We start from the raw sequence: 14438 nt of genomic DNA, 5'->3' as shown, positions 1-14438 counted from the left end.
CTTCCAGGAAGAAATGTGAGAGGAGCAGGAGACCCTCAGCAGCACTGAAACCTTGCTTGTCTTTCCTCTCCCTGGACAGCACCACAAAATACAGAAACTGAGGGAATTACTCAGTTTAATTACCCATTATCTTAATTCAACACTTTCCTGCACAAAAAGCTCAATTCAAAAGTCAACTCCAGGCTAAGTATTTTAATAAATCCTGCCTGTTGTCAAGTCAAAGGCAGCAGGCTCTTGGCCAACTTTGTGGATTTGGTGTGGGTTTATTTTTGCCCTCTAAGTTGTGAAGAACTGAAAAACCTCAAGCAAAATTCTAAAAGTTATCACAGCAAAACTGTTGACTCAGAAAATGTGCTACGGAGAAAGCAAGCTCCAAGTATATATTTTTCTCTGTTTTGTTGTACAAATACATTTGTGTGGGGCTTTTGTTTCCCCCTTCTTCCTCTCAGCTGCACAAGTAAATAAAGACATAGAAAAGCTGCACTGAAATTCTCTCTCAAGAAGGTTATTTCATAAAAATGTTTTTCAAAGTTTACCTTGGACTCTTTTGCAAGGGAATAAATGCATTTTTCCCAAGGTGAATAACTAACATTTGCCCTCTCCATTTTAACTGGCACACAGGGATAAGCTGAATTCATCAACTTGACTGCCATAATAAATTTTAACATTCTGCACACACATTTTCTTACTCTTATATAACTGAGCAAAACAAAACAACAACAAAAAAACCCCCACAACTTTTAAGAAGAAAACACTACACATCATAACAATCTGGAATATACAGAATAAATCACTTGGGCTTTTCTGTACTTGTAAAAACTCAACAGTAATTGCTCCAGCCATAGTTTTTGAAAACTGGTCAAGGCTACAGATTGGTCTGGAAAAACAACAGGGTCAGGGTGGAATTAATTTCTATGAAAATACACAGTGAAGCAGATTATCCCAGTGCCACTCCTGCTGGCTGTGGCTTTACTGACCAAGCCAGTAGGACTGCAGGAGTCATCAGCATAAAAAAAGGGTAAAGTACTATGCAATTCAGAAAATACAACTGGAAAACTTCCAGCTCCAAGACAAGGAAAAAAAAAAAACCACTTAGGGAACTTGTAGAAGGCAACTGGGAGGTTAGGAAGCACATATTCTCAAAATCAGAAAAATCAAACATGCAAATCTTGGATGCTTCTGTTCTAAAGAGTCATTATGGGGAAATCTATGTATCTGTCATTACCCCAGCAATTTAATGCTAAACTCAAGGATGCTTAAACTGTAGTTCCTTACAGTGTTTAAAGCTTGCAATAATTCACAAAATATTCCTGGTTACCTAGCAGAATTGTCTTTATTGGTCTTCTGTGCAAAGGTTCAAGTGATTACATTGGTTTGAGGGTTTGGTATTGTTGTTGGAGGGCTTTTTGCAATCCATGTGTAAAGAATTTCATGGAAGTGAAATTTTCAGGGAAAACCAGTTGCCTCCTGTCAGTAAGCTGCTGGGCAGTTCTTACTGAGGCATAAATTCAAATGGGTTTTACTGTGAAGTATCAGCTCACCATAATGGACAGGAATTGTTGTACAGCACTGCTTCATGTATAGCACCACTACAGCTCCTAATGGCTTTGCTGCCTCTACAGTAAATTTCCAGACTTCATTTAGGGAAAGTACTCCTAACAAGGAATAAAACATCTGCTACTGCACTAAATTACATTACAGGAAACCACAGGAAATATATGCTTTACAAAGCAACCACACTGTAGTCATCAAATGAAGCAAGATTTTTTTTTTTTTACAAGTTTCAGTCATTGTCAAGACAATCCATAACTCTACAAAACCCTTCTAGCTGAAATTTTGCCAAGGCAATACAAAGTGCAGAGCTGACAGCACCAAAAAGTGATGGACTATCAATTTTTCCCTTGCTAGGCCAAACTGCACAATTTTATTTTTTTTTTCTTCCTGAAGCTGACATGGTAACCCTGCAAATGTGCTTGCTCTGCCACCTTGAATTTCAAAAAAATAGGGTTGAAACTACATCTGCACCATAAAAATCTGTTCCCAGAAAGAAACACAGCACCTTCCTTGCACATCTTTATTTATTCTTCACAAATTTAAAATATAAGGCAGTATTCCTTGAGCAGAGCAAAGCAAGGAAAGGAATTGCATCCAAACTAGTGACAGAAACAAGCACCACAAGGGCCCCAGCCCCATTGAATACAAAATTGTCACAAGGTCAGCTGGCATTTTACCCAAGCAGTCACAGCACATAAATTGAGCCTAAACAAGAGGAGATAAGTGTGTCCTCTGACAAGGAAGATGCCCAACAAAAACAGCAAAAGGATTTCCATTATGGGAGAAAAAAAAAAATGCACTTATTAAAAATGTAACAGCATTTATCTTCCTGCTGCAAACATTCTTTTAGTCATTGTGTTTATTGCAGAGGGCCCCAAACAGTGTCAAGTTTCTGTGCTTTGTTTCAGAAAAATATTCATACACTGATTAGGATGTACCCAAAAACCAATTTGCCACGTAAATATAATGCTGTGACTCTCTACAGACTGTCTGCACCTTAATACACAGTGAAGACACTGGGAATATCATATGTCTCAGAAATCTGGCTTTGGTTTGAGAATAATCAGAAAACACAGGGGATAATGCAGCAGAATTCTTGACTGCAGCTTGGCCAGCAGCAGATGCTCCTGATGTTCTTGCCTCTGCTGCTCAGTGGCAAAGAGCTTTACTGGGGATTTGTTTTCAGGTTCAGGCTCCCGTAGAAGGGCAAATGGCAATGTAATGAGATGGATGTAGTTATTGCCAAGATTTTTAACCTCTGATTACATCAATTTGACTGGTAGATTATAAAAGAAAGAAAGGTCGACAGATTGCTTTCTTATAATAATATAATTTTCTAATAATTCAGAAATAAAAAATAGAAAGCTTACTGTGAGACAACCCAGTAGGTATCTGATTCCTCCTTTTAATGCAAACATTACATAATTTTAAGCAATTACATAATAACTAAAATGTATTGTGTGAATTCCTCAGAATTTATATTAGCTGGTTTTACCTCCATTTCCTGAGGTATGCCTCAAGCAATTTAATTTTTTTTTTTTGTCTCAGAAAGGTAACACATACTAAAGGAGATTAAACATTGGAGGCTCCAAAGTAACTTACAGGGAAAAAAAAATTCAAAACCTCTCTAAGACACCTATAGAAATGGGATGTACAAATATTTCAAAAAACAATTTTGCTGAAATTCTGCCCCTCTGTGTTTTGGCATAATTTCCAATTTCAAGGATTTTACTCATACTAATGATTTAACTGCACTTTCTGTGTCAGGTAAGAGGCTCACACATGTCAGGGCAATCAAGAGCCAATTCAAAATGTATGTATGTATATTTTTATATATATATATATAATATTACTTATATGTAATAATAAGTTATTTATATATATTTTATATATATATTTATATTTTAGCAGTCACTCAGTTTTTAAAAATCTCTTTCAGCAAAGGAACTATTGCACATTTGTAACAGAAATCCCATATCTTTTCCTGATTCTTTTATATGCAATTCCCAAAGTCCACCAACTGAAAACTCTTAACTTATTACAACCCAGGTGCACAAGGTTTAAAGGGTAATTAGGGTAATTACAAGGTAAGGGGTAATTAGGGCAATGGGGGGGAGAAACCACTCCTAGAAAACACAATAAATTAATTAACAGGAAAAAAAAAATTTAAAAAGTGGTAAAGGGGAAAAGTGTAAATGTGTAAATTCCTTCAGCTGGGGCCTTCTACTCCCCCTGTTATTCCTGCTGTCTGAGGTGACTTCAGAAAATTGCTTTTTAAATTATTTTTTTATCTAAAAGACAGAGCTACTCATTCCAATGAAATAAACAGGACTTCTTGAGTTTATTTCAATAGCAGTGGAAAGGGTATCTTGTTTTGAATTGGCTCTTCTAGGTAAGTTGCTTGAATAAATCCTTCTTGTTGGATGATAATTGAATGAGCATGGGGAATTCTGACAGGTGTCAAGAAGTTAGGAGAAAATAACATCTGTTCTCATCAAACAGCAGAAAGGCAAATTCACTGTCACTCTTAATAAATGTGTAACATAAACATTGAACAGAAAGGGAAAGAGATACATTAAAAACATTTAGCATGCAGTCTAAAAAAATAATTTAATATCTATCAGTACCTAAAGGTTTTTAAGGTAAGGAAAAAAATCTTATGGCAGAAGAGACACTCCAGGACTTTCTCATTCTTTCAAATAAAAACCTTGTATCTTTTCTCTTTTTTTTTTTTACATTTTTTTGGGGGGGGGTTTGTAACAGAAAGGGTGTAAATGCCTTCAGAGAAGACTTTACTACCTAAAAGTTGGTTTTAACAGGACAGTTAGAAATAATAATCCAACTGCTGGAGAAGCAAATATCCAGAATTATCTTCCACAGAACCTGTGCCAACACATAGAGCACTGAAGAAATAACTCTTTCTCCCTGCTCCTTCTTTCCCTAAGACAGATAAACAAATTTTTTGAGGAAGCTACATGACATTCTTACCTGGCAACCTTTTGCCAGACTGTAACAGAACTTTTTGTTTTCCTTTTCATCTCAGAACACGAATAGAAACAGCCTTTGAAGTATATTTAGACTAAACTTTTTTTTCGGAATGTTAATTTTCAGGAATGTTGCCAATCCACTTTTAGCAGATGGTTTGCTATTTAATGTCTCCAGGCGGGCAGAGGAAGCTTTAATCAATAGAATCAAAAGAAATGTGGAGAAATTACAGGCAATTTTATAAAATCAAAGGCTTTTCCTACGTATTGTCAAGCAGACAGAAATATATTGACATGTTGTTACTGCAAGGAGCTGAGGGATGTCTCCCACAGTACAACACTGAATTTCCTTCTACGTGTTTTCAAGTCTCTAGGTTTCCTCATAACAAGGAATTTTACCCTGTCATAGATTTAGAAATTCTCCAAGAGCAGCTTAATTAAGGAAAAATTAAAAAAATAAGCAGGGCTGAGCAATTAAAAGCCTACCCTGAAGAACTGGCAGCGCCCATATCAAAAGCTTTATTTCTGCTCACTTTTCCCAAAAGAAATCCCCACTCACTCTGGGATTCCACCTGCACCTTCCAAAAGGATCCTCAGCTTCACCATACTTTCAGAGGGAGACATCATATAGACAATATTTTAGTTATTTTTTATATTTCTTTTCCTGGTTTTGCTGCTGCTGGTGCCTAAATTCACCAGTCTTCTTGGCATTTGTGAAGTCTGCACATCCCTCTGGAGCTTGTGTTTGGGTTTTTCTGCTGCTGGTTTGCTTGGTTTATGTCCAACAGTTTTAAATTAATTTTAAACTTGCACAGCTTTACAGCCACGTGAAAGCATCAGCTAAAGAGAAACACAAAATTCTTCATTCTGCTACACCTAAGTTTAATTTTAACATCAGGGTTCTAACTCTGAAAAAGCTGGATCAGAGCAACCACACACAATTATAACACTGGAGAAAAATAACATCATGATTTTGGTTCCAGGCCCAGTATTTTGCTTATGATAGTCTGGCTGTATGCAAAAAAACCCAAAAAAACAAAAAAAACCCTTCATTAAAGGTCCTACATGTGTTTTATAAGATCCATATAAACTAAATCAAATCGATTTAAGTCTTCAATCTTTGAATGCTACATTTGGGGTTAATTAACAAGCAAATATTTGTAGCAATCCACTAAGTGTGAAATTGGTTTTGAGAGAGACAGGAAAGCAAAAAGCTCTCAGAAGAGAATCAAAAAATGGTGCATTGCTTCTTTCCACTCCATCGAAACTCCCCAGCAGCAGTTTCCATAAAACCAGTGGGGAATCCAGAGCTTCCACCCCATAACTGCAATTTCATAGCAACTAAACAAGGATAAAGCATTCAGGTATCCTTGTGCAGCTTCTGCTGTGCTTTTCTCCTCCTCGACCCTCCTTGTCCTCCAAACTGTTAAATGTGAACATCTTCTAATCAGAAATTCCACAGAAATTACACCATGCTACTCCCACACCCTTCACTTGAGCAACTCAGAATATTCCTGTTAGCACAAGCAGAAGAGGGAAAGGCTGGCACAGTATGATCATTCCAGATAGAGCTGGTAAAAATACAAACACCTCAGAGAAAGGCAAACACACAGAACAAAGTTATTTTTTAAAATGATTCTGTGCTCAGTTCTGCAGGCCCTTTTTGTTCTGTGCACAGAATTTCAGTGCAAGGATAATCCTGTAATGGATGAGCACAGACTCACTGAGTCTGCAGTGCTTGAAAAGTTTATCTGACAAGTTTCACTTTTACCTCCAGCATGCCAAATCTTCCTGCAAAGCCTCTGGCAAGTCATGACTTGATGCAGAAAGGAGAGCTTCAAAGCAATTTGAATCCACCATGAAAGCAGGGACAGGTAATTCTCTGCATTAGTTGGATGATTCATGAAAAAGATCTTTAGCTAGATTCAGATTACATATGAGCAAGTAACACAGCCTGAAAATCTGTATTATCTCCCTAAAATGAATGATCATTTATCTATGATGAAAAAAAACCCAGAAATACTATCTTTTTCCTACACACTTCAGAAAACTGCTTATAAAAATCCTATTTTCTCAGAGATCACCTGTGACAGCTCTAATAAAAGAAAAATTCAAACATTCACATTTAAAATATGGGCCTTGATTTAGGAGATAGGAAATGCCAAAACCAAAACTACAACAGGATTTCCACAGCCCTCCTGACACTGTTAACAAAATGTCCCTGAGCCCCAGCACTGAGACCCTGAGCACAGCCCAGGTGACACTAGGGACACACAGGAGCACTGTGTTTTAACCTTCTGTTGAAGACTTCCATGAAATTGTCATGACTGAAGGAAAGAGGTCAATTCCTCTCCTAAATACAAAACTATCATCTACTCTCACTCTGCAGCCAAGTAAAACTTTTCTTGTTTCTGTCAAAAGAAACAATCTCAAATAAATCTGCCATGCCATTGCCACTGTATAAATGTGAGGAAACAGAACAATCCAGATGAAAATCAGGAAATGGAAAAGAAAAACAAGAGAAACCTCATTCTGAAGAAAACAACTTTAATCATGAAAGGAATCATTCAATATCCAGCAATGAAATCCAGTTACCTTAACAAGGCCAAATTCCCACCCCTCCATTTTGCCCATTGCATCCCAGTGACATATATCCTCAGTGGAAGAACCAGCAGGAATATAATTAGAAGGGAGCTAGAGATATTAAAAGCACAAAAAAGTTAATTTTAATAATGGTAATAATGTAATATCAAGGTGTAGTCAATGTAATCAACAACATTAAGTCTTCAGTAGATTGTCCTTGAAATACCTATACTTCCAGTGTTGCTTGAAAATTTACAGCAAATTAAGTCTACAAGTTGAAATAACTATATTAAGGTTTCTTTAGTGTGCTCATCCCTAAGCATGAAAGAACATGAAAGTTAAATTCCAATTAATCTGTGCTGACATGCAGCCATCCAGAGTGACTTGAGAAGTCACAGTCTAGAGAGGAAAAATAATGGGATTAATCCTGCCTGTCTTACATATGCAAGCAACTGCTTCCCTTGCAATTACCTGTGTTGGGACAGCAGATCCCTGTGCTTGCACAGACCCTGGGAATGCAGAGGAATACTCAGGGAATGCAGAGGAATACTCAGGGAGTGCAGGGGAATACTCAGGGAATGCAGAGGGATACTCAGGGAGTGCAGGGGAATACTCAGGGAATGCAGAGGGATACTCAGGGAGTGCAGAGCCCTCTGCAGTGGAGCAAGGGCTGAGTGCTCCCAGGGCTGCTGCCTGGTGCTCTTGGGTTTCCCAGCAGAATAAATTTGCTGCAGCCAGTGATAAACATGCCTAATTGTTTTTGAGCTTGAGGGAAATGGGCTGGGGGGTTTAGCCATTAATTATTCCCCAAAGGAAAGCAGCTCAGGAGTCAGAGGCAGGGTGGAGTGGCCATTTGGACCCTGGTGAGCTGGCTGTATGGAACCCAGCTAGGGCTAGTTAGCCACGCTGCACAGGACAGAAGACATCCTTCTTTGTGTTTGAGATCAAGAAATAAAGAGTAGATAAAAAACAATGACATTTACTTACTCAAATCTTTCCCATGCTAAAATTAAGAACGTGGGCTGACCTAGTTCCCAAGCTCAAAATACAGAGTTTGTGACAGCAAATAATTTGACCCTAACACCTGACACAGGGACTGAGTGAATCACACACTGGGGACCCAGCTGACCACAGAGGGTGATCAGATATCCAACTGTGGCACAGCTAATATTAGCTCAAGTAAATCCACACAGCAAATCATCCTAAGCAGCAGAATGAAAGATGATGTAAACAACTCTTCTCTCACAAATCTTCCCAAGTCCACACAGTGCCTGATATTCCACTGATAAGAGCAGCTGGCAAGGATGGAGGACTGAAGTCCTGGTAGGACAAAGATGTCTTAGGAACCATCCATTGACCCTAGCTAAAAATTCAGCTAGTCCAGAAATGAACTCTGTGTTACAACTTCAATTTAGATCTAGCCCATGTCTCAACTGTTTAATAATACTGTTTAGGTCCAAGGGGGTGGGAGGAGGAATGGGGCAGGGGCAAGGAAGCAAGTTCATGCCATAGACTTCACAATCTATAATCTTTTGAGGTAATTCCCCAACGAAAACATCATCTGATTAAAACCAGGAGGGCTGAAAAATACTAAAATGACAGTGTGTAATAAGACAGCCAGGATGATGTGCAGCAGTGTTTTGAGTGATATGAGTTTAATCACAGCTTAGCTTTTCAAGGAAAATTAAACTATGAACTATGATGGCCTGAAGCAAGGCTGCAGAAAACAGCACATTTCTCCCTTCTGGCTGGTGTTTGTCACTTTGTCACTGATACAAACCCAATATCAGATTAACAGCAGCCTGCCCACTCCCCTGATCTTCCAACTGCTCATACGACTCAGGGCAAGTTTTGGGTGTCAGAGCCAGTGCATGATGCATTATTGAGATGAAGGATATGTTGTGATCTGTCTGAAGCACTCTCATATTGATTTTAATAACATGAGAGTGTCTGGGGTTTTCTGAGCCCATTTGGTGTATGTGAACTCAACAGAACACAGATTTTTTCATCCCATTTAACAGTTGTTAAGCTCAGCCCTGCAAAGCATGCTGTCTGGGAATAAAGCTCAGGGATACCTCACAGCCCATGTGCCACACAACTCTGTCAGGCAGGAAAGGCACCAAGCCACCCAGCTGCTCCTTTACTCAGTTTATTTCATACACACAAACACACACAATTAATCTCGAAAAAGACTTACTCAGTTTATTTCATATATACAATTAATCTCAAAAAAGACACCATCCTGTCTGCAAACCCCAAAGCAAGTGGGAACTAGAAGTTCCTCTCAGTTTCTCTGCCAGCATGGAGCATTTTCCTCCTGCTGAAGGTTTGGGCTGGGGGCAGGAGCATCTCCTTGGCACTGGCTGGAGAGCATCCCAAAGTAATCAACACCACTGCTAAAAGGTGGAGTCACTTGGCCAAAGCCACCCTGTGAGCTGTGCCTGGCCACAAGCCAGCAACCAGGATTCCCAGGCTTTGGGCAGCTCAAGTTTCAGCACTGAGCTTCAGCTCCACCAGATTCCTCTTTCTGTGATTTCCCAGTCCGTGTTGTTCTTCCCCAACACAAGCCACAGCAGCTTTGATTCCCTCTGAATCACTCTTATCTGGAAATCTCTTTTCAGTGTCACACTCTTCTCACTGTAAAAATGCCTTTTTAAAAAGACATTCCTTAAAAAGGGTTTTATATGAAGGCACTCCTTTACATGAAGGTCTTACTTCTCATTTCCAGAACACTTGATAAAATATTACAAGATTGCAATTTATATGCTAAAGGAATTCCCAGATGGTATCTAATCAAACAATCAGCAAGCAAATTAAAGTGGAATATTAGCACAACCCCGTGTGTAAAATGCAGCAGCTAAGGCTCTCTGGTATTTGCAGGATATCCTATGGAATGTAATTCCATTACCTCTGCTAATTTCAATGCTTGTTCAGCACTGCAGAACATCTGAGCTGTTGAGACCTCTCTCCAAAACAAAAAAGAAATGCTCCAAGGAAAAGTTTAACAGCAAACTAGAGACAACCTTTATAACCATGTCTAGAACCACTACAGCAGCCAGTTTACTCAATTTCTGCCAACAACACTTATAATTTCTTAAAGCAGACCTTCAGGTTCAAATCAAACCCAGTCAAGCTTCGGATATTTTTTTTTCAATAACTTCAGTGAGTTTTGCACCAGAATGACCCAGAATTCACAGCATCTCACAGTTCTAAGCAAAATCTGTTTAGAGTATCACCTTACTCTGCAATATCTGCCACAGGAATTCCTGTGCAAACCCTAGTTATAACTATTTGGCAAATAAAAGTACAGAAAATCCACTTTGAGCTAAGGATCTGTAATTTTTATTTCATTCATTAATTTATCTTAAAGACTCAGTAGTTTCAGTAAAGCATGAGAAGCTTGCAAAGCTTTTTTCTTAACCCACTAATATTTTAGTACTTATCACCAAGCTGTTCACTTAGTTGATTTGAAAGACCCTCTTCAACTTTAAAAGAAGCATTATTAGAGGAAAAAAACATGTGGTTTGGCTTATGGATGGATAGTCACAAAAAAAAAAAAAAAAAAAGCCTTTGCTCTACCCTCCACCCTCCCCTGATTGAAGTGCACCTTTACTCTATTGCTCTATGAACTAGTGACCAAAGGCACCTACATGGTTCATTTCCTTGAGAACAGCTGTTAGTTTCCATGAAAACAAACAAGGCTGTTTGAGTTTCACACCAACAAAACTGGAGTTATGCTCCAGCCTCCTAAGGGAAGTCAATTAACTTTCACAGAATTACAAGGCTGGAAGAGACCTCCCAGTGCAGCCCAACATCCCAGCCAGACCCTGGCCAGACCCAGTGCCACATCCAGGGATGGTGACACCACCACCTCCCCAGGCAGACCATTCCAGAATTGTATTCCAGCTTCCCAGAACTCCAGCATCCCGACTCTGTATCTCACTCTCAGCCAGAGCCCTTTGGAAGATCCCTGCTCTCATATGTGCCTCCACAGTGCACTCCACTGGCACACAGACAAGAATACATTTCCTTTTACAAACCCATGCCAGGAACCAAGGAAAACTTAAGGACAGCACGATAGAACTTAAAAGTTGAAGAAGCAGCTATAACCCATTCTCCAGGGAATAAAGGGGGGAAAAACAATAGTAAAATTCAGCCTTTTACTCCTTGGAGCAAGATGACAAGACTGAGAAACGAGTGCATATACAAAATGAATGATGATATGCCATATTTAGAAAGATATTAACTCCAGTCAAAGCAAAGCAGCTGGCTTCAATAGCACTAAAAAGTTGTGTGTATTGACCACAGGGAAGCCCAGCTCATCCAGGATTACCCACCCTGCTCACCCCATTTGCTCCATATTCCCAGCTGGCCAAAGCTGCCTGGAAATGAGCAAGGTCTTTTTTTCACTGGTGATGGTATCCTTCACCACATGGTCTGCTCCTCTTTTTCAGATTTAGGAGAGGGTAGAACTAGAGTTTGAGCATTCAGTGGAGGTTATGCAGAAGTAGAGAAAGATGGTTCCTGTAGATTTTGTACAAGTTCTCACCTATTCCCAAGCCTCCTCACCATCCCATTCACTGTCAGGCTGAGAGGATATGATGCCGTGCAAATGATGAAAATATAAAGGAAGACACTAAAGATCCCCCAGTAAAATAAAGTCATGCAAAATCCAAAACTCACAGGAAATAACCATATTCTCTCCCAGTGCCTCCCCATGTTCACCCTTCTCCCAGGGCACCCACTAAGAGGCGATCAAATTAAAAGGCATTACACAAAGAGAGATCGCCCCAGTTAGGATCCCGAGCATCTTCACCATCCCGAGGAACACGCAGACCCAGCACGGATTAGCAGAGCCAGGCTTAAGGGGAGGGGGGAGCGAGGAGAGCAAGAATTCCACTAGCAGCAAACCATTCTGGAAAATAACAATTAGAAAAGAAGGGGGGGAAAAAAAAAAGAGAGAGAAAAAAAATATATAAACAGCAAGATGGGAAACGTGTCCAGCCGACACACATCGGGAGGGGATGGAGAGGAGGGCGAGCGAGTCGGGGTGAGGTGGTACCTTGGATGTGCTGCTTGATGACATTTTCCAAATGGTCCAGCCTTTCTATAATCCTTAAAGTGTCCCCTTTGTCTTCCTCTAACTTTTTTTCCGAGATCGGCTCCTGCACTTTCACATAAACACTGGCAATGTAGTTGGTGACCCAGCCCACGTACAGGAGGCAGACGATGTTAGTCATTCCACTCAAAATCACGCAAGTGGACACTAAAGTTTTGGTTTTCCTGGTGCACACCATCCTGAGATCCCTCCATATAGCTCCAAAAAAATCCTGTGATCCAGAAAACAAAAATGAGCCGCGACAAAAAGAAATCCTTTTTCCCACCCTTTCCCCGAAACGGAGAGCACGCCGAAGTCAGTCCATCTCCACGCAGAAAGTCCTCCGATCCACAGAATAAAAAAACACTCGCCGCCTGCCTAGGAGAGGGGGAGGGCTGGCAATTAGAATCCTGGCTGTGAGCGCACGGGAGAGCCCAAAGTTTGCGATGCCGGCAGCAGACAGCGAGGCGTGCCCGCAACGAGAGGCACCGCCCCGGGCACCGGCACCGGCACCGGCACCGGCACCAGCGCCGCTCGCTGGGAGCGCCGTGCCTGTGCCGGACAGCGGGGCTGGGAGCGCCGGGAGCTCCGGGGAACGGGGTCGGGAGCGCTGGCAGCCCCGGGAGCCCCGGGAGGCCGCGGGGGAGCGGGGCCGGCCCGACCGACAGCGCCCGGCTCTAATGGCAGCGGCGCTGCGGGGCCGCGGGGCGGGGACCAGCCGGGACACGGCGGCTGCTCGATGGGCACCCGCCGGCGCCTGCCTGCCTGCTTCCCTGCCTGCCTGCCTGCTTCCCTGCCTGCCTGCTTCCCTCCCTGCCTGCCTGCTTCCCTGCCTGCCTGCCTGCTTCCCTGCCTGCCTGCCTGCTTCCCTGCCTGCCTGCTTCCCTCCCTGCCTGCCTGCTTCCCTGCCTGCCTGCCTGCTTCCCTGCCTGCCTGCTTCCCTCCCTGCCTGCTTCCCTCCTGCCTGCCTGCTTCCCTCCCTGCCTGCCTGCCTGCTTCCCTCCCTGCCTGCCTGCTTCCCTGCCTGCCTGCTGCTCGGCTTGTTTCTCTGTTTCCCTCCTTGCCTCCCTCCCTGCCTGCCTGCTTCTCTCCTTGTTTCTCTGCTTCTCTGCCTGCCTCTATGCCTGCTTTTCTCCTTCCCTGCTTCTTTGCTTACCTGCTTCCCTCCTTCCCTGCCTACATCCCTCCTTCCCTGCCTACTTCCCTGCTTCCCTCCCTCCCTGCCTGTCTCCTTCCTTTCTTGCCTGCATCCCTCCCTCCCACCCTCCTTGCTTGCTTCCCTTTCTCCCATCCCTCCCTCCCTCCTTCTGTCCCTCTCTCCCTCCCTGCCTCCATTCCCTCTCCCCCTCCTCCCTCTCACCCCTCTCTGCCTCCCTCCCTCTCCCTCTCTCCCGGCCGTTCCCGAGGTTCCCATCCCGGAGGTTCTCTCCGTTCCGGGGCTGTGAGATCCGCTGTGCCGCCGCTCGCAGCCCGGGGCTGGCACCGGGGCTGGCACCGGGCTCCGGGCTGCTGGCGAGCACCAGCCCTGCCCTGTGCCCGGCTCTGAGCCCCTGGGAATGCCCGCTCCCCGCGGGGCTGGGCTGGGAACACCGAGCATCCCATCCGGGATGCAGCCCCGCGTCCCATCCACACCCCCGGGATGCAGCCCCGCATCCCATCCGCGCCCCCGGGATGCAGCCCCGCATCCCATCCACACCCCCGGGATGCAGCCCCGCGTCCCATCCACACCCCGGGATGCAGCCCCGCATCCCATCCACACCCCCAGGATGCAGCCCCGCGTCCCATCCACACCCCCAGGATGCAGCCCCGCGTCCCATCCACACCCCCGGGATGCAGCCCCGCGTCCCATCCACACCCCCGGGATGCAGCCCCGCATCCCATCCACACCCCCGGGATGCAGCCCCGCGTCCCATCCGCATTCCGGGATGCAGCCTCCCGTCCCATCCCGGGATGCAGCCCCGCGTCCCATCCACACCCCCGGGATGCAGCCCCGCGTCCCATCCGCATCCCGGGATGCAGCCCCGCGTCCCTCCGTTCATCGCCTCGCCCACCTCCTTACGGACCCGCTCTACCCGAGAGCATCCAGAATGAGCTCCAGGATCAGGATCAGTAACTCACCATTTAGTCCGGCATACCCCTAGCTGCTTTCCTCTCTTCTCCTCACATTTTACGTTATTTTTGAAAACACATTAAAAAGGCAAATTCCTCTCAATATGAAA

The 14438-nt window shown here is 43.4% G+C and overlaps 1 protein-coding gene across 1 annotated transcript in view; it reads right to left on the bottom strand.

Annotated features, from left to right (window-relative positions):
* Nucleotides 1–12718, bottom strand: part of GALNT18 (polypeptide N-acetylgalactosaminyltransferase 18) — a 164417-nt gene extending 151699 nt beyond the window's left edge. Inside the window, exon 1 of the mRNA XM_079310158.1 lies at nt 12184–12718. Within this exon, the coding sequence (XP_079166284.1) occupies nt 12184–12418 (235 nt within the window). The 5' untranslated portion in view covers nt 12419–12718. The remainder of the gene's footprint in view (nt 1–12183) is intronic.
* Nucleotides 12719–14438: the final 1720 nt, after the last annotated feature.

This window comes from Erithacus rubecula (assembly GCF_903797595.1).
Source record: "Erithacus rubecula genome assembly, chromosome: 6".
In the NCBI taxonomy this organism is placed as follows: Eukaryota; Metazoa; Chordata; class Aves; order Passeriformes; family Muscicapidae; genus Erithacus; species Erithacus rubecula.
This window is presented reverse-complemented; position numbering and strand designations above follow the sequence as displayed.